This window comes from Ammodytes marinus (genome assembly GCF_949987685.1).
Source record: "Ammodytes marinus genome assembly, chromosome: 19".
Taxonomy (NCBI): Eukaryota; Metazoa; Chordata; class Actinopteri; order Uranoscopiformes; family Ammodytidae; genus Ammodytes; species Ammodytes marinus.
Genome location: NC_137223.1, coordinates 1,594,968 through 1,619,912, shown reverse-complemented (window position 1 = coordinate 1,619,912; position 24,945 = coordinate 1,594,968). Strand labels below are relative to the sequence as shown.

The 24,945-nt window shown below is 42.1% G+C and overlaps 1 protein-coding gene across 1 annotated transcript; it reads left to right on the top strand.

Moving 5' to 3' along the window:
* Positions 1-7,773: 7,773 nt before the first annotated feature.
* LOC307265759 (adenylate cyclase type 8) lies at positions 7,774-21,888 on the top strand (the record flags this gene model as incomplete). Its single annotated transcript, XM_080047557.1, has 20 exons — positions 7,774-7,935; positions 9,171-9,914; positions 13,062-13,211; positions 13,358-13,488; positions 13,768-13,879; positions 13,987-14,114; positions 14,292-14,450; positions 14,810-15,044; positions 15,133-15,303; positions 15,392-15,492; positions 16,262-16,463; positions 17,033-17,116; positions 17,221-17,381; positions 18,329-18,410; positions 18,592-18,750; positions 19,176-19,322; positions 19,664-19,756; positions 19,871-19,985; positions 20,339-20,541; positions 21,673-21,888. The coding sequence occupies 20 exons, from the start codon at positions 7,774-7,776 to the stop codon at positions 21,886-21,888; spliced, it is 3,555 nt and encodes a 1,184-aa protein (XP_079903683.1).
* Positions 21,889-24,945: the final 3,057 nt, after the last annotated feature.

Sequence of the window (24,945 nt, the reverse complement as noted above, 5' to 3'; positions counted from 1 at the left end):
GTGGCCAGATTTGGGCTGGTTAGAAGTACCCGGATGTCCTACTTCATGTGGCCAAGACTGTTAGGGTGAATCTCAATACAGGGGTTGCGGTCTACGAAGGCTGCATTTGAAGACCGATTGCGTCATAGCGGCGCGCAAAGGTTGTTCCATTTGCAAGGCTCCTCATATGCGGCCGAGAAATGCAGCCTTCGTTTCACGGTTTTGAAGGCTGCATCAGATGTATCCTTCGCGGCCCAACATATCCCAAGATTCATTGCGTTTTTTTCAGAGATGGCATAAAATAAAATAAAAAATAACAAAACAGCAACATGTTGCTCCATCTTCTTAACTTTTATCTTCCTTTCTTTTTTTCTTGTACTTTTTTTTCTTTTCGTCTGGTAGGCAACTTCTTTTTCTTTTTTCCTCTGTTGACAAGGCTGTCTACGTTGGCAGCAATCAGGGTTGCTAGGCAGCACAGGAGCGGCGAGTCGTCACGCAAGGTAACGGCTTGTTACGCAAACCGGAAATGCTCGTAAACGGAGACCTGCGGAGACCATCTCGTTTAACAACGCTCGTTGGCCTTGGAATCGGCCTTTATATCAGCTGCTGTATCCCATTACAGAGACCGCATCATTGGAAGGACGCGGTCTCGCGGTCTATGAAGACTATAGCCTATGAAGGCCGATTCGAAGGCCGAACCAGGGCCGAACGAGCGTTGTTAAACGGGACGGTCTCCGCAGGTCTCCGTTTACGAGCATTTCCGGTTTGCGTAACAAGCCGTTACCTTGCGTGACGACTCGCCGCTCCTGTGCTGCCTAGCAACCCTGATTGCTGCCAACGGAAACAGCCTTGTCAACAGAGGAAAAAAGAAAAAGAAGTTGCCTACCAGACGAAAAGAAAAAAAAGTACAAGAAAAAAAGAAAGAAAGATAAAAGTTAAGAAGATGGAGCAACACGTTACTGTTTTGTTATTTTTTATTTTATTGTATGCCATCTCTGAAAAAAACGCAATGAATCATGGGATATGTTGGGCTGCGAAGGATAGGCCTACATCTGATGCAGCCTTCAAAACCGTGAAACGAAGGCTGCATTTTTCGGCCGCATATGAGGAGCCTTGCAAGGAGCCTTGCAAATGGAACAACCTTTGCGCGCCGCTATGACGCAATCGGTCTTCAAATGCAGCCTTCGTAGACAGCAACCCCTGTATTGAGATTCACCCAGCGTTAGTGTTGAAAACTGCATCCTATTTGGAAGATTCTGACCCACAATCCAGTGCGCACGTGAAGTGACGTCACATCGACGAAGCCTCCATATGAAAACAAACGGGTATGCGACGGATTTAAAGGCTGTATCCCATTACAGAGACCGCCTCCTTGGTAGGACGCGGTCTCGCGGTCTATGAAGGCTATAGCCTATGAAGGCCGATTCGAAGGCCGAACCAGGGCCGAACGAGCGTTGTTAAACGGGACGGTCTCCGCAGGTTTACGAGCATTTCCGGTTTGCGTAACAAGCCGTTACCTTGCGTGATGACTCTAGCAACCCTGATAGCTGCCAACGGAGACAGCCTTGTCAACAGAGGAAAAAAGAAAAAGAAGTTGCCTACCAGACGAAAAGAAAAAAAAGTACAAGAAAAAAAGAAAGGAAGATAAAAGTTAAGAAGATGGAGCAACACGTTGCTGTTTTGTTATTTTTTATTTTATTGTATGCCATCTCTGAAAAAAACGCAAAGGATACATCTGATGCAGCCTTCAAAACCGTGAAATGAAGGCTGCATTTCTCGGCCGCATATGAGGAGCCTTGCAAGGAGCCTTGCAAATGGAACAACCTTTGCGCGCCGCTATGACGCAATCGGTCTTCAAATGCAGCCTTCGTAGACCGCAACCCCTGAATCGAGATACAGCCAAAATCAATAGGCAAGATCAAGGCGCAATGTTATGATGAAATAAGACAGTAAAGTATGTCCCAATAGTATGCCTACTGCATCCTAACTAGATTATTTTTATCGTCGGATGTAGTATGTAGAATAGAAAAAAGAAAGAGTATGCGATTCGGCTGTGTCTTGATTCAGAGACCACGCACTTGGTAGGACGCAGTCTCGCGGTCTATGAAGGCTATAGCCTATGAAGGCCGGTTTTAAGGCCAACGAGCCTTGTTAAACGGGACGGTCTCCGCAGGTCTCGGTTTACGAGCATTTCCGGTTTACGTAACAAGCCGTTACCTTGCGTGACGACTCGACGCTCCTGTGCTGCCTAGCAACCCTGATTGCTGCCAACGGAGACAGCCCTGTCAATGGAGGAAAAAAGAAAAAGAAGTTGCCTACCAGACGAAAAGAAAAAAAAGTACAAGAAAAAAAGAAAGGAAGATAAAAGTTAAGAAGATGGAGCAACACGTTGCTGTTTTGTTATTTTTTATTTTATTTTATGCCATCTCTGAAAAAAACGCAATGAATCATGGGATATGTTGGGCTGCAAAGGATACATCTGATGCAGCCTTCAAAACCGTGAAATGAAGGCTGCATTTAGGTCCATGATATGAGGAGCCTTGCAAGGAGCCTTGCAAACGGGACAGCCTTTGCGCGCCGCTATGACGCAATCGGTCTTCAAATGCAGCCTTCGTAGGCTGCAATACCCATGCAACCCCTGAATCAAGACACAGCCACAGTTTCACTTTGACTGACCTACTCACAGAACGGACATAACACTCAATCCCTTCAGAGATCTGCGTGACTGCCAACAAAAGCCAGCATTGACCGTCTTACTTTGATTTTACACAACACACACACTCGCTTACACAGCAGATTTGTTACACAGCCCAGCAAACAACCCTTACGTCGTCTGGCATCTAAGAATCAGCTTAATAGAGGTCAGCCAAAGCAGATAGTCTTAATTCTAATTAGTGCTCGGGCTTTATACCCTTAGCAGACTAATTCATCCTAACTCATCCGTCAGGCTGATATGCAAGCAGAATGCAATTAATAAATAAAATTAAAGATTAAATTGAAGACTTCCATCCACTTCAGATGTTTTTATTAAATCTGTGTTTTATTGAGTTATGTTGTATTAAGTGTTTTTCATTTCTGAAAGTAATGTGTTGCTCTGTCTGTGGATTTGGGGGAGGAATTAGTATTGTTCTTCTTTTTTCTTTATTTCTTTATATTCAATGAATCACTTTTGTATCACCTTCACTGTGTCTGAAAAGTGCTATATAAATAAATTGATTGATGGATCGATTTGGTTGATTGAATCGTCCACAATGATTAACTCATTTCATATTTGAGCGGACATCTCATTAAATCTAGGCAAAGGTGCTTTATTCTGTGCTTGCCAAGTGTCAAAGGACTGTGCAGTTGTGGCAACAGTTAGTAGAATTGACTGTCTTAGACCTGCACGCATGGCGACTATTTTTAGGAGTACACTAATCAGCGAGAAAGGTATGAGTGACGCAGTAACGTCGGTGGGACAGATGGGAACTCATTAGATCAGCCTTAGGGGGCTTCAGAGTTGCCTGGACACAATTAGCAAAGCACGTCTTAGGCATTTGAACCAGCTTAAAACAACAGGGAACACGTGGCCTGCTGACACTATCAGCCCATCATCATCAATACTCAGGTAAACATTTGACACTTTCAATCCACCTGTTGTTCTCGCTGGTATTTTCTTTTTCATCTACCTGTGTCTTGTTCTGTCAGTTTCCTACCATGTTTGCTCGTATGTCTTAATTGCACTATATACACCCTGAAGTAGCCAAAAGCACTAAGGCAATATACAGACAGCTCCTCTGCTTTCTTTTTCTGTGATATCAGAATAGAAGTATATAGTCCAGCTCATTATGTCCAAAAAAAAGGGGGTTTGTGGGAATTTGGGGGGGATTTGAAAAACTATATTTTTTTGAAAACTTCATAAAGAAACAAGTGAGAAAATGCATGATTCATCTTGCCTCCTAGATTACCTGCAACCATGATTCCAGTGGCTAAACATACATTTTTGGAGGTAGGGAATCCAATCTGGCTAACTAGAAAATGGTACAGTTGATCATTGGCACACATTTAGGTAACTATATCTTGGATTTATAATGTGCATAACTGAAGATTTTACGTTAATCCATTAGAAAGGAAACTCTTTTACTTAAAAACATGGGTCGAAATGTATCATGAATCACGGTATCATGGTACCCTGATTCAATTTGTATGGTCAAAGTTCAGAGGTGGTAGGCAGAATTCATGTAAATATGTACATGAAAAAGCATGTAACTTTGTGCAATTTAATTTAAGTTTCCACTCTGCTTTTAAAAGGTTGGGAAGACAAGGCAGAAGAATGACAGCATTGTTTTTTTCTTGGCAATGTCTGAGTGACATTGATCTGAAAGGTGGAAGCCCGCGAGAGTGGCTGCTGACTAATCACCTTTGCACGCCTCACTCCTAAAGCTCTGCTTCGTGGCAGTCAGTGACTTTGTTTCAAAACAGCCCGGATGGTGACCGGCAGCCCTGCCGGTCCCATTCCCTCAAGTTTTGGATACTCCAGCACAGCAGGGACAAATGTCATTTTCCCTTTTCATGGATTATGCCTTCATTTTCCAATATACTATTCCCGTGCGATGGGAAAAGGGGATTATGAAGGGCTGGCCGGATATTTCCAATGACAAATGCTGGACATGAGGAGTGGACACCGATTGTGTGAAACAGTACAGGTCAGTTTGGGAACTGTAAACAACACTTGTTGGGCAAACCAGTGCGTTACAAAGTAAAAGTCAGTCACAAGTTGAACCAAAACTATGTAATTATTATTTTTGCTACAAATGTTGCTGGAGTTTTGAACCGTAGGGCTTTTTCCCTTTTGCATGCACATTGGAAGTGAAGATGTACAAGAAATGTCTTCTCTGCTCCAACTTTAGTTTAGTTGCTCCAGAAACATCATCATAATCAGGGCCGGCGGTAGCCAGGGACCAGGGTGGGCCGTGCCCACCCAAATGTGGGCTGTGCCCACCCAATCAAAAAATTTTTTTTTTTGTTTTTGTTTTTTTGTTTTATTTCTTTAGGTGGAAGTCCAGACCCACTATCGGACGGACCTGTTCATTTGCTGTCCAAGAAAATGTCAAATAAAATTCAGACAATTAATTAATACTAAAGAATCTACCATTACCATGCATTGCTTCTAATTGTATTATTGGGTGGGCAGGACAGCCTGCCTCCAAGTTACCCACCCGCAAAAGTGGTCACTGGTCAGCAGAGCCGGCCCGAGGCATAAGCGAAATGAGCGGTTGCTTAGGGTCCCGACTGCCAGGGGGGCCCCCCCAATTAATTTTTTTATTTCGTTTTTTTTTAGTTTGTGTGTTTGATATCAACATCATATTATGTAAATGTAAATTATCATACAATAAAAGGAATACAATGTTTTGGTAGATAGTTAATAGCTTAATAATTGAATCAGTTCATCTGGGAGGTAATCCGAGGTTAATTGATCACGTCACGTTCAAGTCCATGACATGCACAGTTAGTATTGAGTTTATTTAAAAATATTTGAAAATGGGGCTGCCCTCAGTTGCCCATGCACTGTGTATAGTCTATAGCCTATTTCAGCCTCGTCTGTGGAAAAAAAGATAACTGGACAACAGAGTTCTTCTGCTTCGTTCCTCTCACTGCATTTAAATGAATTCATTATATTACAGAAAAATATGTCCCGTAAAAGAAAAAGAGCACCAAGCCCATCCCACAGGACCCTGCATAATATTTTTATATTATTTCAAATTTATATTTCTATGGAAAATCCATGTGTCTTTCTTCAATAGCTTCTAATTCATCCGACCCAGTGTCTCCAAATTATTTGTTCACACAAAATTCCTCAGATTTAGCCTCTTAATTTTCCTCTCAAAGTGCACCAGATTCATGCATTTCACTTTAAAAAGGTAAAAAAAAATCTCCCGGGGGGGCATACCCCCGGACCACCCTAGCAGAGTTGTGACCTCGGCTGGCTACTATTTTCACCCAGCTGGACATTGGAGCCAGTAGTGGAGATACTATATATCTGTGTATAGTATATAGCTCTGGACTACTACCATCCAGGTTACCCAGTCCCAAAGCTTTCTCTTCAATCAGCTCAGGCTGCCTACAGTTAATACTGCGATTAAAAAAAAAAGATACATTATGTTGTATATAATGTATATTATATGTTATTCATAAACATTTTGGAGAAAAAAAACATGCAAGAATCAAATCTCCCACACAGCAACACTCAAAGTTTATTTGCATATTGTGTTCTACACAATTCACAGTAAATGTGCCAAAAATCAGACGCAGAGATCTTACAAGGGCAAAAAATTTCGGCTTGCGCGCTCGCATCTTCCTGCCCAGTGTGCCCACCTAAAATTTCTACAGGCCCACCCTAATCTGACTGTCTAGAACCGGGCCTGATCATAATATAGAATAATTCAAATAGGGTATGTATTAGAATGTTTTAATAAGGTAGTGTTTTATTGTAATATTGTGTCTGGCACAGCAGACTGACAGGTTATCATTCAACAGCAGAGATACTTTTCTGGTTCCTTTGTGATCAGCAAGTTGATTGAATAAAAATACCATTCACTCTCTTTGTGAATCTTTTTAACTGCCATGAGGTTATACATTTTGTAATAAGAAGTTATTTATCTAGTGTAAGGGGGCGGATGGCATCTAAAGCCATAAAGACCCGGAGTCGTTACATCATAACTCTGAGCATTAACGGGCTCAAGTCTAAATCTGGCCAACAGATAATTTGTGGGAAAGCTTCCTCTATTCTGGCACACACTCTGTGTCAACACATGGAGCTGATCAGTTGGCTCTTTTTCCAACATTCAGAATGTGTGGAGCATAACCAAATCTGTGGGCATGAATCATCCTTTTTTTAAGAACTATTGAAACCAAAGTAGCAGAGGTAAAGATATTCGGACTTTGTGTCCCTATGGGTCATTTCCCAAAAGGCAACTCGAAGGTTTCATTCCCAGAACCTCTTCCCCAATATCCCTCCACCTGGTTAACATCCACATTCTCCACACCTCAAATTTAAGTTTCGGGTTATAAACGTGTAGTCTTCAAGTTGAAGCTGAGATAACCCTGACATCAAAGTGACATCATCTTGGTTTACATTCTTCCTCTTTATTTTCTTTATATAATTTTGTCATTTTCAAGCTTTATTAGACAGTACAGAGTTTAAATGGGGAGACAGAGAGAGAGCGGGGATGACCTGCAGTAAAGGTCCACGGGTCTGATTTGAACCCGTGACCACTGCAACGAAGGCCAAAACCAATATGGTACACACTCTATCCACTACGCCACCGGAGCGCCCCAACATTCTTCCTCTTTTTGTAATGATTATTTTTTAGGATTCTTCAAGCTTTATTGATAGTTCTAAAGAGAGAAATGGGGCAGTGATCGACCAAGGGCCGGACTCGAACCGGATCGCTGGGAAGAGGACTGGGCCTCGGGGGGAAGCTCTAACCACGACTCCACAAGTGCCCCCCAAATCTGGGTTACTTTCTTGAGAGAGCTCCTCAAGAGCCACATAAGTTATTATACAGCTGCTGTGTCAGCCTTAGTAGCACAACTAGTTTAAAGGTATACTAAGAAGGATTTTTCGGTTGTGTTTTGTAAACACACGATTCAGACTTTGCCCCACCTCCTCTGCTCTACCCTCAGCTTTTTCCCTGCCCCATGTATAAAACTGGATTGTCCCTGACTCCTCATTGATCACCCTCTTTGCCACCAATCCCTCTCAAGGCTGCTGCCTCCTCCCGATCCACCTGAACTACAGCGGAGATCATCACCATGGTGACCTTCGCACAGACAACACAGGTCTCCCCTGCCGAGCTGTTGGAGCCAAAATGCCTGACCGCTGCCTTGACCCTGTCCCCTGGGCTGAGGCGGAAAAAGAGGCTGTGGCAGAATGCTGTGAAACACATCACTATCAAGAAGGAACTAAGCGCCCAGGTGATCATTATCCCAAATTCACAAGGGAATCTTTAACATCCAGAAGGAACTTATACTTCTTATACTGTTGGTTAACAATTGTTTTGTACATATCTTGTACATACCCTTCAAGATTATGAAGACTGTGTGTACTGTATCAGAAAAACACTGCCTCATTTTACAAAAAAAAAATAAAAAATTAACTCAACTAAATATTAATAAATTGGTTACTGCAGATAGAACCAGACAAACCATATAATTATGGAAAAATTCAGGTTAAGCTTTAAAGGACCAGTTTTACCAAACAATCAATCGATTCAGTGTTTAGCCATGCTAATAGATAGACGATAAATTCAGGCAGATAAATAGAGATATCAAAAAAGCTGACTAAATGAAAAAGTTCAGTAGGGGAGTTGGAAAAGAATGTATAGCTGCATTTCAGGACAACAGGAGCTTTCCCCAGGAACTGGGAGCCTTTGGACAAACTTTGTGCGTTTCCACCACAATTTATTTACCTTCCGAAAAGTCCCAGCTCAGTTGTATTATCCATGATATTTAATGAATTTCGGGGGCGGGGCTGCAGTGCTGGAAAATTAATTGTTCCATTACTTGCCCCCCCACCGCCAATGTTTAAGTTGATTATTTAGGGCGTGTTGAATCCGCTTTGTGCTTGTCTCCTTTCCTGTGTGGATTTTATGAATCCATTTGTGATGTAATAAAGAACAATCAGCAAACGCTCAACTTGAACATCCTCCATGCTAACGCTAACTGTAGTGTCACATCAATTATGATGCCGGCCTGTCCGTCACTTGTTGTTGTATATTTGTTTCTTCTTACTGCCACCTACTGGACTGGGGGTGTAGTGCAGTTACTTTTTTTCACTTACATTATCGGCCTGATTCGCATTGGCCGGGACTTCAGGCCGCGGTGTAAATAGAAGTAGGCTACCAGTAACTAAAGGTTCCGGGTACTTTTGGTGGAAATGTGGCTTATGTTTTTGGATATCCTGGTTGAACAATACTTAAAGGGTCTTAAAAAACATTTCTCATAGATCAGTGTCCAGAAGGACAGTTCAATGATGATCATTACGAACTAGAGGTAGATAAAAAAGACCACTGTACTTGTTATGGCTAGCATTAGTTTGCTTTCTACCATAAAAATATTTACAAAGGATCAAGTTTTGTAAAAAATAGTGTGAAAATGAAATGTGCCCAATGTTACATTAAACACACCTGAACTTCTATCTTGTTTGACAGGTGGGTGTGGAGCCAGCAAGGAAAATGTTTGTGACGGACGCATACATGGATGTGATCAACACCCAAATCCGGGACAAGTCCTTACGTGGGCTCACAAAACGCCGATCCTCCACATTTAAGGCGCACTCTGCCCCGAAGCGCGGTTCTAATGCCAGGAATGGCAGCTTCGCGGGTTCTTCTAGCTATTACTCCAGCGATGCCGACTTCTTTGTGCACTGGGGCCATACAATTTGTGGGGCCTTCATACCCACCCTGAGGCACACATTCAAGTCTCGTGACCTGGAGAATCTCTACCAGGAGCACTACTCCCACCAAAGACGCAACTCTATCGCCGTCACCAATGTAATCGATGCGGTGGCCAAGCTACACTTGTTGGTTCTGTACCTGGCACTGGCCCCTGAAGAGGTCACAGACATAGTGCGCGGCTGCCTCACAGGCATTTTCATGCTGTTATCTCTAGTACTGTGCATCATGGTGTTCACCTGCAAAGACTCCATGTCCACACAGTGGCTGCACTGCGTCGGCCTGGCTAGCTGGCTGTCACAGACAATGCAGGTGCTGGGAGGACTGGTGTATGGACTGGAAAAAGACCCATCGTGGTATGTTTTGTTCACGTTGTTCGCCACCTACACACTGCTGCCATTACCTCTGCTTTGGGCCATGTGCGCTGGCTCCCTCACCTCAGCACTGCAACTCCTGATGGAGATAGTGTGCCACCACAATGATGCCAACTTTTTGAGAAAGGTGAGCTGACGAAACTGTTCTTTAAAGAGCACCTATTATGCTTTTTTGTCTTTTCTGAACTATAGAGGTTGTTATAATGTAAGATGGTCATGCTTAATGATACCAAAGTGTCAAATAATGACATACATGCATTTAAGACGTATTCCCTGCTTACTGTCTGGGGTGGCTGTGCACAGCCTCAAAACTCTGTTGTCGTTCGTGGCACCCTAATGCCTAGTTTTCTGGATTGCGTGATGCTGAACAAAGGGGATTTTCCTTGAACGGTAATGCTGCTACACGATCAGGCCCATCCCTGTCTGCTCAAATCTGCCCGCGATCGAACTGCAGTCCGCTTAGCGTAGCGGTGAAGCTAGGGGGCGGTGCCTGTTGCCATCCGGTTACTATGAGGGAACCTGGTCAGGTTCCAAGCAGAGGGAAAACGGGGACAGAGGGCAAACGGGTGTCTTAAAGAGAATTGTGTTTAGGCTCTAAACAGAAAATTTTCGCAGAGAAGCTAAATTGCAATACCAAAGTTAGACTGAAAAATAGCATAATAGGTGCTCTTTAAAGACGCTGAGAGCAGCCATGCCTGTACAGTATATATTAGGGCTGTCAAAATTATCGCGTTAACGCAGGGTGAAATTTTTTTAACGCATGTGCAGAATGATCCGCCCTGTACATCCCACCGGCTCTGTCCTACAGTCAATCTATCGTTGTGGCTGACCCAGGATCAGCCAAACGTAGCAGCACGTTAGCCCATGGCGTGTTTTAAAGCTCCCATATTATACACTTTTCGGTACTATTATACACCATATTATATGGTCTTAGTGGTCCCTAATAAGTTTTTCTTTAATTGTTTGCTGAAAAAAACTTTCAGATAATTTATTGTACTATGCTGATGTTCAGCTAATCTCACAATGGCCTATTTTTTAAAAAGAGCTGCAGCTCCCCTCGTAAATATACAATCTTTGAGCTGCCCCCGCCCCTTGTCCGGAAGCGAAGCCAGATACGCCTCGCCCTCTGTCTGTCAGGGCCGTGGACCAATAAGAAATAGGGGTGTGGGCTGCACAGTGGAAGCTTCTGGCTTTCCAGTTTGTGAGGTAAGAAAAGGGGAAAATTCTGACTGGGGTATATTGGGGGGGAGGGGTGAGGGTTTCAGAAAGGGGGATAGTGAGAACAGGAGAGATTGTTATTTTTTTAAATATTTTGTCAGTCTCTAGGCACACCGTGGACCCATGGATATGTTAGAACTAGAGGTGGGCATAGATTAATTTTTTTAATCTAGATTAATCTAGATTAATTTTGGAATTAATCTAGATTAATCTAGATTAATTTTGGAATTAATCTAGATTAATCTAGATTAAAATGGCTCATTTGAATTCATTCATAATATGTGTGTGCTCCTAAATAATGACTCAAAGTAAGTCTTTGAGAACGTGTTTCTCAAGCCAGGTGGCGCATCAGACCAGGGGCTCATCTCCTGTTTCCAACATGCATCACAAACTGCTTGAGGAAGCTGTTCTACTATGATAATTGGTGATGAAAATAAATAATGTTCAACAAGATGTTACATAGTAACGCGTTACCGGCATCGGACCTCTTTTTTCAGTAACGAGTAATCTAACGCGTTACTATCTCCAAACCAGTAATCAGATTAAAGTTACTCATCAAAGTCACTGTGCGTTACTTTTTCTGTCATTTTCCTTAGTGAAACATTTTACATAACTGCACAAGTGACTGCGATTGCGATTTTATGTAAATAAATGTGCGCGCATGTGTCTCTAAACTCTCCAACTGCTCCAACCGCTCCTCTCGTCTTTTTGGTAGCGCCCCTCGTCTCTGCCATGCAGCGTGTGTGTGTGCCTGTGTCTGTGTGTGTGTGTGTGCAGCAGCATTACGGCCGAGTCGAACTGTGGCGCAAAACAAAGTTTTCCCCTCGATGAAATATAGCGTCTGCTATGGGGATATTTAGGATTCGGGTACGGTGACGTTGACGTTGAAGAGATAGAAGTGTTTAAAACTTGGAAACTTATAGTCACGTGGCGACCGGTGGCCACACACACCCACCCTGCGTTCCAATACCCGATTGTGTCGTGGGCAAGTGATGGAGAGAGAGAGAGCGGCGGGTGTGTGAGAGAAGCTTCGCCCCTCGTCTCTGACATGCAGCGTGTGTGTCTGTGTGTGTGTGTGTGTGTGTGTGTGTGTGTGTGTGTGTGCGTGTGCGTGTGCGTGTGCGTGTGTGTGTGTGTGTGTGTGTGTGTGTGTGCAGCAGCATTACGGCCGAGTCTAAGCTGAACTGTACAAATGACTGGCTCCCTGAGCCGAACAGGAGGTGGAATAAGAGATTAACGGCGATATTTGTTTTATCGCCGATAAGAGTCTGGCGTTAACGCAGCACGTTAACGCCGATAACGGCCCACCACTAGTTAGAACACATTTAAAAAGTGCATTTAGCATAATATGTGACCTTTAAGGTTTTAAACTGCTAACGGTCACGTCTGTGTCGGGGGCATAGATAGTATATCAAATCAACTGCCGCGGGTGACAGTTGATGTCGAGAGCAACAGGAGGAGAAACATTGTCCGCTCTGTTCAGAGCCCGCGAGGACACAAACGTCTGCAGTTTTCAGAGGTGTGTGTGATCATCAGACATCAACATAACGTCGGCTTCCTGGCACACATGAACTGTCCCCTAGGAAGCGGTCGCACGCACGCACGCACGCACACACACACACACACACACACCGCGGACTGTAATCAAGTTGTATTCAAGAATGCACAACCTATAGATTCACCAATTTTTAAATGTACATATCCACCTTCTGTTATTTATCTTATCTGTTCATACAACAATATACAGAGAAAATTCTAATTTTTCGGGCATATTTCGAATGGTAAAATTAATCGTGATTAATCGTGATTAATCCACAGAATCCTGTGATTAATCTCATTAAAAATTGTAATCGTTTGACAGCCCTAATATATATATATATATATATATATATATACTCCCTATACTCCCCATGGTATTATCTACAGTCCTACTAAACATACAAACTGTTCTCATGAAATCCCATAAGTAAATTAACAGAAGAAGACGGAGCCCAGATGTATTTGATTTTCCTGTTTAAAATCAATTCCATGAATGCAAAAATCTCTCTCCGTCCAGGTGTTTGCCAAAGGCCTGCTGTACATGGCTATGAACACAGCTGGCCTGTTCATCCACTACCTGACCGACTACGCCCAGAGGCAGGTGTTCCTGGAGACGCGGCGCTGCATTGAGGGTCGCCTCAAACTGGAGCAAGAGAACCAGAGACAGGTACAGCCAGTGCTTCCATTGTGCCAGAGGAGAAATATGGCGACAGGGAAAAACTGCATCATGACTGTTATCAATGTTCCCCAAACATTGGTAGACGGTCTTTAGATAAACAATAATCGTGCTGGTCATACTGTGTGCATTACCAGGAGCGTCTGGTGCTTTCGATCCTGCCTCGCTTTGTTGCCTTGGAGATGATCGCTGACATGAGCTCTTTGGAAGATGAAGTCAATCCTCAGGAGTTTCATAAAATTTCTATCCACCAGTACACAAATGTCAGGTACAAAAAGACACACAAACAGACGCACACCATGTTAGGATTTTAAAGACTCATGGAAGCAGACTTTAGATAATATATTTCTTATGGATGACTTTTATGTCGATGATGTGATGATTTTATTGGACTTGGTTTCGTCCGTATGAAATTGCAAACTCTTTACATTCAGACTTGAAAGACTGGTACCAACAGGGAGAAATTACAGTTAAAATGTGTTTTGTTTTTTGTTTTTTTTAGCAAATTACTTCTTTTACAACTCCCTCTCTCCTCTCCTCTTGGCAGCATTCTCTTTGCAGACATCAAGGGCTTCACTAACTTGTCCATGAACCTGTCATCACAGGACCTGGTCCGAATCCTTAACGAGCTCTTTGGACGCTTCGACCGACTGGCAGAAGTGAGAATTTCTGCTCTTTTTTTATATACAGGCCCTAACATGTGGCACAAATTCTCATTCATCAACAATTGTTTTCCCCCTGGTGTCTCAACTCCCCTTCATCACAGGAGCACCAGTGCCTGCGGATAAAGATACTAGGAGACTGTTACTACTGTGTGTCAGGGGTTCCTGAGCCTCAGCGTGCCCATGCCCATCATTGTGTCGAGATGGGGCTGGCTATGATTAAAACCATACGGTCAGTCTTAACTTGCTGGGGTTGAGGGGTTATCATGCAAAACAATGATCAACATAATTTCAATATTATCGCCATTTGAAAGAGGGCAGCAAGAGAACGATGGGTAAATTGAACTTTTTACTAACTTACTGGACTCATATTTGTTTACGTCGTCACTTTACCACATACCAATTCCAGGCTCATGCGGAAGCAGCTGACCTTTGACATAGACATGAGGATTGGGATCCACACAGGCTCTGTCCTGTGTGGGGTTCTAGGCCTGCAGAAATGGCAGTTTGACGTCTGGTCCTGGGACGTTAGCATTGCTAACAAGATGGAGGCCGGGGGCATACCAGGGTGAGTGGTTCCTCATTGTGCCAGTGATGTGATTTTGTAGCCAAAAATACATAATTATTTCCTAAAAAGGATGTGTGTCCTATCTGTGATGCGTTTAATATATGTTTTATATTAACCAAAAGTGACGTTGAGTGATTGTATTGTGTTTTAGAGACATTTTAAGATTCTATAAAAATGTTGATGAATGACAGGATAATATTGTGAAAAGCAATTTTTTTATCCAGGATGATCATGGCCTGAAATCTTGAATGTCCCATGAACGTCCCATGCCAACTTCACAGACTTAGGCTTATGATTGGAGAGCATTTCTTTGTGCATAAATATCACATGTCTCTGCTTGTATTCTCTCTTTCATCCAGGCGCATCCACATATCCAGGGCAACTCTGGACTGCCTAGAAGGCACTTACAAGACCGAAGCTGGCCACGGTCGCGACAGGAGCGAGTTTCTGCTCAAACACAACATCGAGACTTTCCTCATCTGCCATCAGGAGGAAGCGAACAAAGTTGGTTGTGACCATCCCCCTAAAGTCCTGAGAACAAATCGAACCTGGCACCCAGATATGCCCTTTGGGAACTTCACTGACACCAACAGTGTAGGTGCAGGAGTTTCAAAGAAATGGAAAGAAGGGCTTTATCTTTAACAGCTCTTTATTCACCATCGGCATATTCATTTTCTCACAGATCCTAGCCGCTTTTACCAATGGCTCGGTGCCCAACATAGGCCAGTCTACCTCGAAGGAGATCAAGAAACGAATCAAACATGCTATCGAGGTTCGAAGCAGTGAGCAAATGCACATGGAGCATATCACTCAGCTGACACTGGTGTTCAAAGACGCGCACATCGAGGACAAGGTGAGCAGGCATAGGTACACCAGATCGGAAGTAAGAAATACATTCAGAATAAAGGATATTGATTTTGAGCTCTCCTGTTGGGTCCTAGTTCTCCGAGATGAGGGATGAAATGTTCAACTCCAACCTGCTCTGCTCCTTCATCATGCTCCTCTTCCTCATGGCTACACAGGCCCTCATTCCTGCACCCAGGTAGGAAGATATTAACAGTATCCAATTGACGCTAATTTCCTTTTTATGGGTTTATCAGCTCAACTCCACAAAGCTTTTCATTGACATGTATACTGCATGTTCAAGGTCAATTATATTGTCATGGTAACTCTACCTGGTGGTTTATTGAAATGTTCTATGTAGCACCAACATCAGAGCAATGTTCTAAAGAAACGGTACAATACTACATTTGCATTTGACCTTTTTTGAATGAAAATGTTAGCCTTAAGCACGTTGGTTTAACCTTACTGAAAGCTTAGTGCAGGATTGTCTGATTTTAAAGCCACTATGTGTGGGATTTGAATTAAATTTGAATAATTTAGTTTTTTTCAATGTCTCATCTGGTGGTCAGATTAAATACCACTGTAAGAGCCAATTAGCACTCTTGTATAAAATAGGAACCAATCTCTGGTTCCACAGTTGCTACCCGGACATAGAAACAGTTTTTGACCACACAAAAGCCACGTTATAGTCAGGGTCTATGTTTCATTCATCAACAAGGACAAAGGTGCCTCAAGAAATATATCCGCGGCAAAGCAGCTCGGGGCCTAAAGCTTGGGCTTGGCCTCTACAACCACCCTGCCATTAAAAGATTACTTCCACTGTATGAATTGGAGCTCATCCCACACATCTCCTATTAGGCCCCAACTCTATCAGAGCACATGACGCACACTTCCTCCCGTCACTTGATTCCACCTTTGGATTAACTTTGCCCGCTTCCTTCCTCTTTGTCTTATCCTTTGTTCCGCAGGCTTTACCCAGCTGCCCTCCAGTTTTCCGTCTTCCTGCTGGCCTACATGCTGCTGCTGCTGTTGGCCCTGGCCGAGGAGTTCCCGAGCACTCCCGTGGCACTGCAGCAATTCTGCTGCTGGATCCACGAAAACAACAGTGCCCGCAACCTCCTCACCCTCGCTGCCATTGCCATCAACTTTGGCTTGGTCTCTACCGATATGGTAAGAATGTGCAACAACACATTCACATACATGGAAATGATAAAGCAGAAGTAAATGATGTGGTCCTTTTAGCTAACTTCCTGTCACTGACTGACTGCAGTCCCCTCCCTCGTCCCTACGTCACCACCACATGAACACACAGCCATCTTCGTCAGATAGTGCCGCGATGGAGAGCAGCAAGTCATCGTTCACGGGGCACAGAGACCCGCCTCTTTATAGCGCTCTGTCTCCTGATTGGATAGAAACGAGCAGAATACATTACATTTTATCTGGCAATTACTGCAAAGCTGAATGACTTGGTGCCCTGTGTCATGAACTGTGCATACTGTTTAAGTGACTGCTGTATGAATACAGAGTGATTTAACAGTTATATTAACAAAAAAATATCACTTACTTCTCCTTTAAATAAAGTTTCTCATGCCTGCTCTTTGTGCCTCAGATGACAATGAAGCCACGCTCATGGGCAGTGATTAGCACATGAATCCAAATATAACCGAAAAATATAAAAAAAAGTTAGTTGCCAAAGGTTTTGTGCGAAATGTATATTGTATGTGCCTATGTTTGTGCAGGTATATTGCATTCTCGCAGACACCGGAGAAGCTGATGTAATGGACCACACGGCCTCACATCCACTGCTCTGCACGTATCCCGAGGTAAAGGCATGCCTGCTATCGCAAACATTTCACGTCTGCTATTAAATAAAACAGTGCGTTACCTCTAACCTCCTCCTCCTCCGGCTGCCTGTCTGTCTCCTCAGGTCTTTGTACTGAGTGGTGTGATTGCCATGGTGACCTGTGCTGTGTTCCTACGTCTGAACTCTCTGCTGAAGCTGGCGGTGCTGCTGCTGGCCGTGGCCATCTACTCCTACCTCATCCACCTGGCCTTCCTCACGCTCACACGCCAAGATATGCCCCAAAGGTCAGGCTGCGGGCACACATTGACTTTATTAAGGTTTCAGTTGAATCTTTAGATGTGTTGTTTCCCTTTTTTTGGGGGGGCATATTTTATTTTTTTCCTGATATGTACCCTATTTCAGAGATGAAATGTATTTTTTTTTTCCTTTCTTAACTTTTTTTTGATAGGTAGTTGCCACGTTCATCACACAAACACTCCAATCCACTGATATGAGATCAGTTTGCAATTTTCAAGTACTAAATTGATGGTAGGACTGTGGCCACTAGATCTGGTCTTTGGTCAGCAAAGGTCTTGAAAACAGCATAAGTGTGCTTGTGAAACGTGTGCCACCCATGCAGGTGTATGGGCACGTGTCCCAGCAGATTTTTGAAATCTGAATTAAAAAATGAAAGTTTGTAGTTAGCAAGTGTAACATGTTCTTAGTAAGGGCAGAATTTCATAAATAAAGGTTTATTTTTTTAGCAAGATATTTGGTCAAAAGCTAGAGGTCATCCGTCCCTCTGTCCAGTTGTTAGGCATCTGGCTGCTAGCAAGTTATGTTGTCTTGCTAATTTTACTATTCATCTGAACTGAAATAAATGTTGACTTTATTCTCTTCTCCAGAATGCACCAGAATGCTTAGATTACATGTTAAAAACACAAAAAAATCTTCTGGGAGGGATGCCCCCAGACCACCCTTCAGGGGTTTAGTTTTCTGACAAACATAACAATAGATTCTAACATGATTTGGGCAATTGGGATTATAAATCATCTTTGAATTTGTTGTACAGCATATCACATGCTATTCATTCAGGTGTGCGATGGCCACCCCACTCTAGCTCTGTGGCCCGCCTTGGCCACCCCAGTCACAATTTCCTGGAAACGCCACTGGTCCTGACCATCTGATTTATCACATGTTCCCTTTAACTTACATCTCCATACCCCCCCACTCTTTGTTAATATCTGCACAGGTCTCACTACCTCAGGAGAAAAGGAATTTCCATCCTTCTCATGGCCATGTTCATTGTTGCTGTCTTCTACAATGGACGGCAGGTATACTTTTAAACACTGTGAACTTTTTTCTAACCTTTTTTAAGCACGCTGCTGTTGATTTCTGTTTGCTTGCAGTACTTTAAATTGCAGTTTGGATATGAGTTTTCTCCATGGAGTAGATGTGTAGAGGAGTATATGTCAGGTGACCTCTGAAAGTTTAATGTGCCCTTTGCATTTCCAGTGGGAGGCCACTGCCAGACTGGACTTCCTGTGGCGTCTGCAGGCCCAGCAGGAAGTGGAAGACATGAGGGAGTTGCGGGTCCACAACGAATGTTTGCTGCACAACATCTTGCCTATGCATGTGGCGCATCATTTTCTGGAACGGAGCAGGCACGACGAGGTGCAGGAAACACAACCTCCCCTCTGACTGTATCAGCCTCACTGCTTTGTCTTTAAATGATGTGACATTATTCTTAATTCATTATTAGAAGTATTATTATCAGGGGAGCCCGAACAAACAGGGAGATTAATCTGATTTTTAATTAGAAAAAAAATATTAATTTGAAAGTCTGTTTGGGCTATTATAAATGTTTTTTGCTGTTACTATGGCTTTAAACATTAATTGTGTTCTTTATATACTTGAATAGTTTGATAGCACAACGGCCAATGACCTACTTGTAATCAAGATACTAGATGCAACATCATGATGAAGACAATAGCAGTGTTTATGTTTGGGAAGGTTCAACCTCAGTATCATTTTAAAATGTTGATCTGGACTTTTTGAAGTAGTATTTACATATTTACTGCCTTCACACATTTGCCCAGGAGCTTTACTCCCAGTCCTATGATGAGGTGGGCGTCATGTTTGCCTCCATCGCTGGCTTCAATGAGTACTTTGAGCAGAAAGAGCTCAAACACGAGGGGGTGGACTGCCTCCGACTGCTCAACGAGATCATTGCTGGCTTTGACGAGGTGAGATTGGCAGTCAAAAATAAAAAAAGATGCACCCTGTACAGAAGATTGGGATTACTTTTTGACTGTAAAATCATATCTGAGTAAAGTGGCATAATCAAGGTATGGTGTGGCTTTTGAATGTTAATGGGTGATAAGAGCTATAAAATAAAATGTTTAGTCTGTGTGAATGTGTCTGTTCTGTTTTCACCTGCCTGTTCTGGCTGATAAAAAAGGCAGACACAGTGGGGATGGGACACACATGCTGTTGACAAATGGGATTTGCTGCCAATTGCATAATCAGCTGCAACATACGGGATAAGTGCGTAATCACTAATTACACCTTTAACCTTTCTTCTAAGTTGTTGGAGGAGTCATTCGTCCACTCTGTGGAGAAGATAAAGACCATTGGAAGCTGCTACATGGCCGCCTCTGGCTTAGCTCCAGACAGACAGGTGGGGGACCTTCTCTTACGCATTTAGCATTTTCTTGTCTCATTTTGTTCCGTTCACATTTGTTCTCTCCTCTCGTTAAATCTCACTATTCATCTGTCTCTGTGTGTCTTCCAGATATCTACGGATCAGTGGAATCACCTGAGCGAGCTGGTTTTGTTTGCGTTGGCAATGCAGGAGACCCTTAAAGAGATCAACAGGCAGTCTGCCAAAAACTTCCAGCTGCGCGTGGGTAGGTTGCTTCTTGGCTGGCCTCCTTTATTAAGTTCCCGGCTCAAGGGAAGTACAAAGAGGAAACCACACAAGAGAATTAGTTTAACCAAATAATAATTTATTTAACCAAGTTTAAAGTAAGTACTAATTGGTGCATGAATATCAGTAATCAGTAATGGGTGCTGTGTCTGTGTGAGTGAAGAATGTAAGATGTGTGCAAAACAAAACTACCTAACCAAATCCCGAACCAAACCAAAGCAAAACAAACCATACAACAAAGGACGGTTGATACAGTATTATCGGCTCCATAGACTAAATTCTAATCAGATAATTGTCTTAAGGGAATTATTTTTCTGTGTTGCCCTAAAACAGGCATCGCCCATGGACCGGTGGTGGCAGGGGTGATCGGGGCCACTAAGCCACAGTATGACATCTGGGGCTCCACGGTCAACCTGGCCAGCCGCATGGACAGTACGGGCGTGAGCGGACGCATCCAGGTGCCCGAAGCCACGTGCAGGATCCTGACAGAATGGGGCTTTGCCTTGGACCTACGTGGAGAAATCTTCATCAAGGGGGTGAGTGGCTGAAGGAAGGAGTATTTATCATGTCTGTACTGCTGCAAGAGATGGAACATACATCTAAACAACAACATCTAAAGTAGGGGTTTCACAATTATTTTTAACATTTTCTGTGCATTTACACAGCATTGAAATGCAACAAACCTGGAATATTTTGACTAGTTAAAAAAAAATAAAAAAGTAGGATCTACTGCATCACTGTTGTCAATTATGTTAAACCACATGAATGTCTTATGAACTTAAAACACACTTTTTTATTGTTTAAATGCAATTTCTAAACGGGCCGTGTACAATCACACAAGAGTCTCCTGTTATTTTGACTCAGTTGGCCTCTTCTGAAATGTCACATAGATCTGTGAAGGTGTGATTTTTATTTTTTATTTTTTTTGTCCAAGACATGTTGAGCAGTCCTTTTTCACAGAAGACATTTTGGACTTTACACAGCAGGAAAACGAACAGTTGTGTAAAATGAAATGATAATGAATGATTCCATTTTGCTCCTTCAGTTTCATGTGTCATGGTATTGTTTTATGCGACTGTCACAGTGTCGGGACATTTACTGAAATTAGTTACACCTCTTCCTCCAAACATCTGCTGTGGAGAAAAGCCCATTCTAACACAAATAATTTCCCTGTATAAACATGTATCTATAATATGTACAGTTTGGCCTTTTTTGGCTTTTTTCGCAGTTAACATTTTTATATGAAATAGTAGGAAAAGCTGCAGAAAATACGTTCATAGGTAATTATTAACGTGATAATTTACAAAAAAAGCCAATTTTCTGCTATGTCAAAATAATGAAAAAAATTACAACAAAGTTACCTTATGACTGTGCTTAATTCATCTTGAGAAAAGGTCTAAAAACACATTTATAGAAGACATGTCTTCTCACAGGCACAGGGGACAAGGTCCATGGGACAACTGAACCAAGAGGGACATCTACTGGTGAAAAAAAAATAACAGCTAGTGAGGTGCAATACTGTTCAGCAAGTGGACATTAGTGTATGAAGTATGCACACACATTAAAAAGCATTGTATCTATATTTACGAACACGTCTTTTACTCTTAAATCCAGAAGGTCTTTGAGAAAAGGACCAGCACACTTTGTGACCTCCACTGTCGTTGCAGGTGAGCGAGAGTAAGGGGAAAGTCCGCACCTATTTCCTCAGCACCTTGAGCAGCAAGAGGGCCAACGTTGAAACAGATGGGCGCCTGGGCGTGCGGGCGGGAGGACACATGACGCTAGCGAAGGTGGTGTTTGGCTTGGTCCAGGCCAAAAACAAGGAGAAGATAAGGGAGACCAACGGGGGCTTTGGTCTGACTCCCCGCCCCCAGCAGTGCTGAGGCTCAGAGGACTGCAGCCAATATTGTCTCCACTGGTTTGCAGTTTTGACGTTTTTCGTCTTTCATTCTTTGCCATAACTAACTCAGCTGCCCAAACACAGAGAAGAGGATAGAACTAGGATCTGAATCCTACACAGTCCTCCTGGACTGTGCTAAAAAAGACTCATAAGAGAACTCTTCCATGGACAGATGTCCATATGCTTTACTGTACAGAGATGTTGTTCTGAACCTAATGACAGGCCTCTTTCACAATAGGTCTGAAAAAGCATCTCCTGAGAGAACTGCTTTCTGTTTTTATTACATTTTTTAAATAGCTATTTCTACACTTTAAAGCCAGTTTTCAGTTTTTACAATGTTTTTGTACAAAACTATACAAAGGCCAACATGTCTATTTTCTATGGTTTTCCACCAGTAAATATTCCTCAGACCTCTCTAAGCCAAAACACAGAATACCTCAAAACAACTACCAACTGCCTATATAGTAGGGGAGAGTGGGGTAAAGTGAGACACTTTTTACATTTGCTCCCCTCTAAGCAAGCTAAAATAATTTATCAGTCCAATCTTCACATTTCCCATTAATTCAGGATGTTTCCTAGCAATGGAAATTATCAGAATTTATTCAGGACGAAGGGCAGTGAAAATATGATTGTTTAAAAAAAGTTGTCCTGTGTCTCCCTTTACCCCAGTTTAGGGGTAAACTGAGACAGACCAGATAAATCAAGGAGGTAAACTGATTCACTTACTTGTTCCACTCGGAAACTACCATAACAACACATAACTAATGTCGGACTAGTAACAGAATCATTGAGTTTGGCCAATTAAGCAATTTTTTTCCTAAACACTTGAAAGTAAATCTGATCAAATACAACATATAATTCACAATGTTTTAATTAACATTCAAATAACAGATAGAACCAGTTAGATTAAAACACAGTCTGGGGGTCAGAACACATGACCCTTAGAGCCAGCTAGTGTGTGGGGATCAGAGCAAAGGACAATTAGAATCAGCTAGAACAGCCTGGGACCATCTTTTGAGTCTTTGATTAACATTTTTTTACATTTGTTTTATCGGCATCATTCATTGAATAAAGACATATTACTTAGAGTCCATTGATGTTAAAGGTCACTCTCCTGTCCCTCACATACATACTTGCCAAACCATGCCCTTGCTGACACCCCTTCAACCATTTAACCCCCAACTCCGGCCCGCATTGTCTCTATTCAAACTAGTTTCCTTGCTACCATAAATATAATGGATTCATTAAAAGAGGGCACAGACACTGTCTCACTTTACCCCACAATTTGAGAAAAAACTACCTCTCTTAGTAATTCAGGCTAATCTTCAGTAAGCATCGTCACATGGTTTCATATGTTGGTAGTTCATCAGTATGTATTATAGAAGTTTTCTACCTGAATCAATTTTTTTATTGTGTTATTATCTTGCATCATTATTACAAGTTTGCATTTTGTTTTGTGTGTTGATGCGTTATTTCTGCTGAGCTTCTGTCATTCAAGTGGGACTTTAGTCACCGTCTCAAACTCTTATCAACATAATTTCACAAATCAGAAGTCCCATTATTGGAGAATTAAAAAAAATACTATCATCGTTATTTGCTGCTTGGCTTTCATGTGGTTTCTTCTACTCTAAATCATTTTCAACCATGGGTAGCTCCCATTTTGTCAGCTGTCACTGCCAACGTGTCTCTGAAAGATTTTTTTTGTTGTTAAATATTCGAACGGGACAAATCAAACCGTAGCCAATTCAGTTTTGCCTCAATACACCTTTACTCTCATGTCTGTTACCTAATCATATTTATATTTCCACTGTAGCAGTGAAACTCAACAAAGAAGCTAGTTCTGAACCAACTTTGAAGCCAAAATCAAACCCATGCCATATGTCACGACTCTTCTGGTATACCCAGAATCAAAGGTCATGTGTAGGCTAATAATGATAATAATACTGTAGACCTAATGTTGTCACTGTCACATACAGTTGGGGTTCAAACGTTTGAGAACATATTTGCAAATCTGTGATATTTTCAAGTAAACCTGGAAATAATCAGAGAGTTTGTGGATTAAGAAACATTTAAAAAAAATTGTTTCTATCTCAGTATCAGACTATTGGATCACTGTATTTAATAAACATGTCACTGCAGTTTGTAATGTTGTTGTTTTTAAGTTTTACCTGAATAATGAAAGTTCTTTTATGGCATTTGTTAGGTATATGATTTTTACTCAAACAGCTAATAGCCTACATTTTCTGCCAATAAAAAGCAGTAATTAGCCTACATCTACATTGTTTAGAGACATAGCCTAATTGTATCCTCTTTTTTTCAGATGTGAGGGTTTTGTTAAGTCATTTCTTAATTAACTTTATTGTCAGTGTCTCTGGATATCAGAGTCAGAAATGTACTGCTGGTGATAAATAAAAACATGCCTCTTCCTGCAGTAGCCTATAAAGATGTGCATGACAACATGCCAGCCGGAGCAATCAAGAAGACAGTCGTTCTTTATACAGGCGTACATACATGCAAACATGGGTATACAAAATAATTTCAAGGGTGGCACTGGACCATATACTGTACATAAAATAAGTATAGACCCAGAATTATGCACACTGCTCCTAACAGAGACTGGACGTCTTTTCACGACTCGATTAGTCCTGGCTGAGACTCGCGCGGGTATTCTCCAGTCGACTCCTCGATCGTCTATTGGGTAAAATGGGTCACTCGCCTATTGGATGGGTACGAATTAAGTCTTTGAGGCAGATGCATAAAAATAGACAAATCTACTGCCCAAATCAACTCATTCCCATTATATATATATATATATATATATATATATATATATATATATATATATATATATATATATATATATATATATATATATATATATATATATATATAGATAGATAGATAGATAGATAGATAGATAGATAGATAGATAGATAGATAGATAGATAGATAGATAGATGTAATAATAATAAATAAAGGTGTGTCTCTAAATGTTGTTTCAGAGTATCGCAGCTAGGCTACAACATAAAAGGAATAGGCC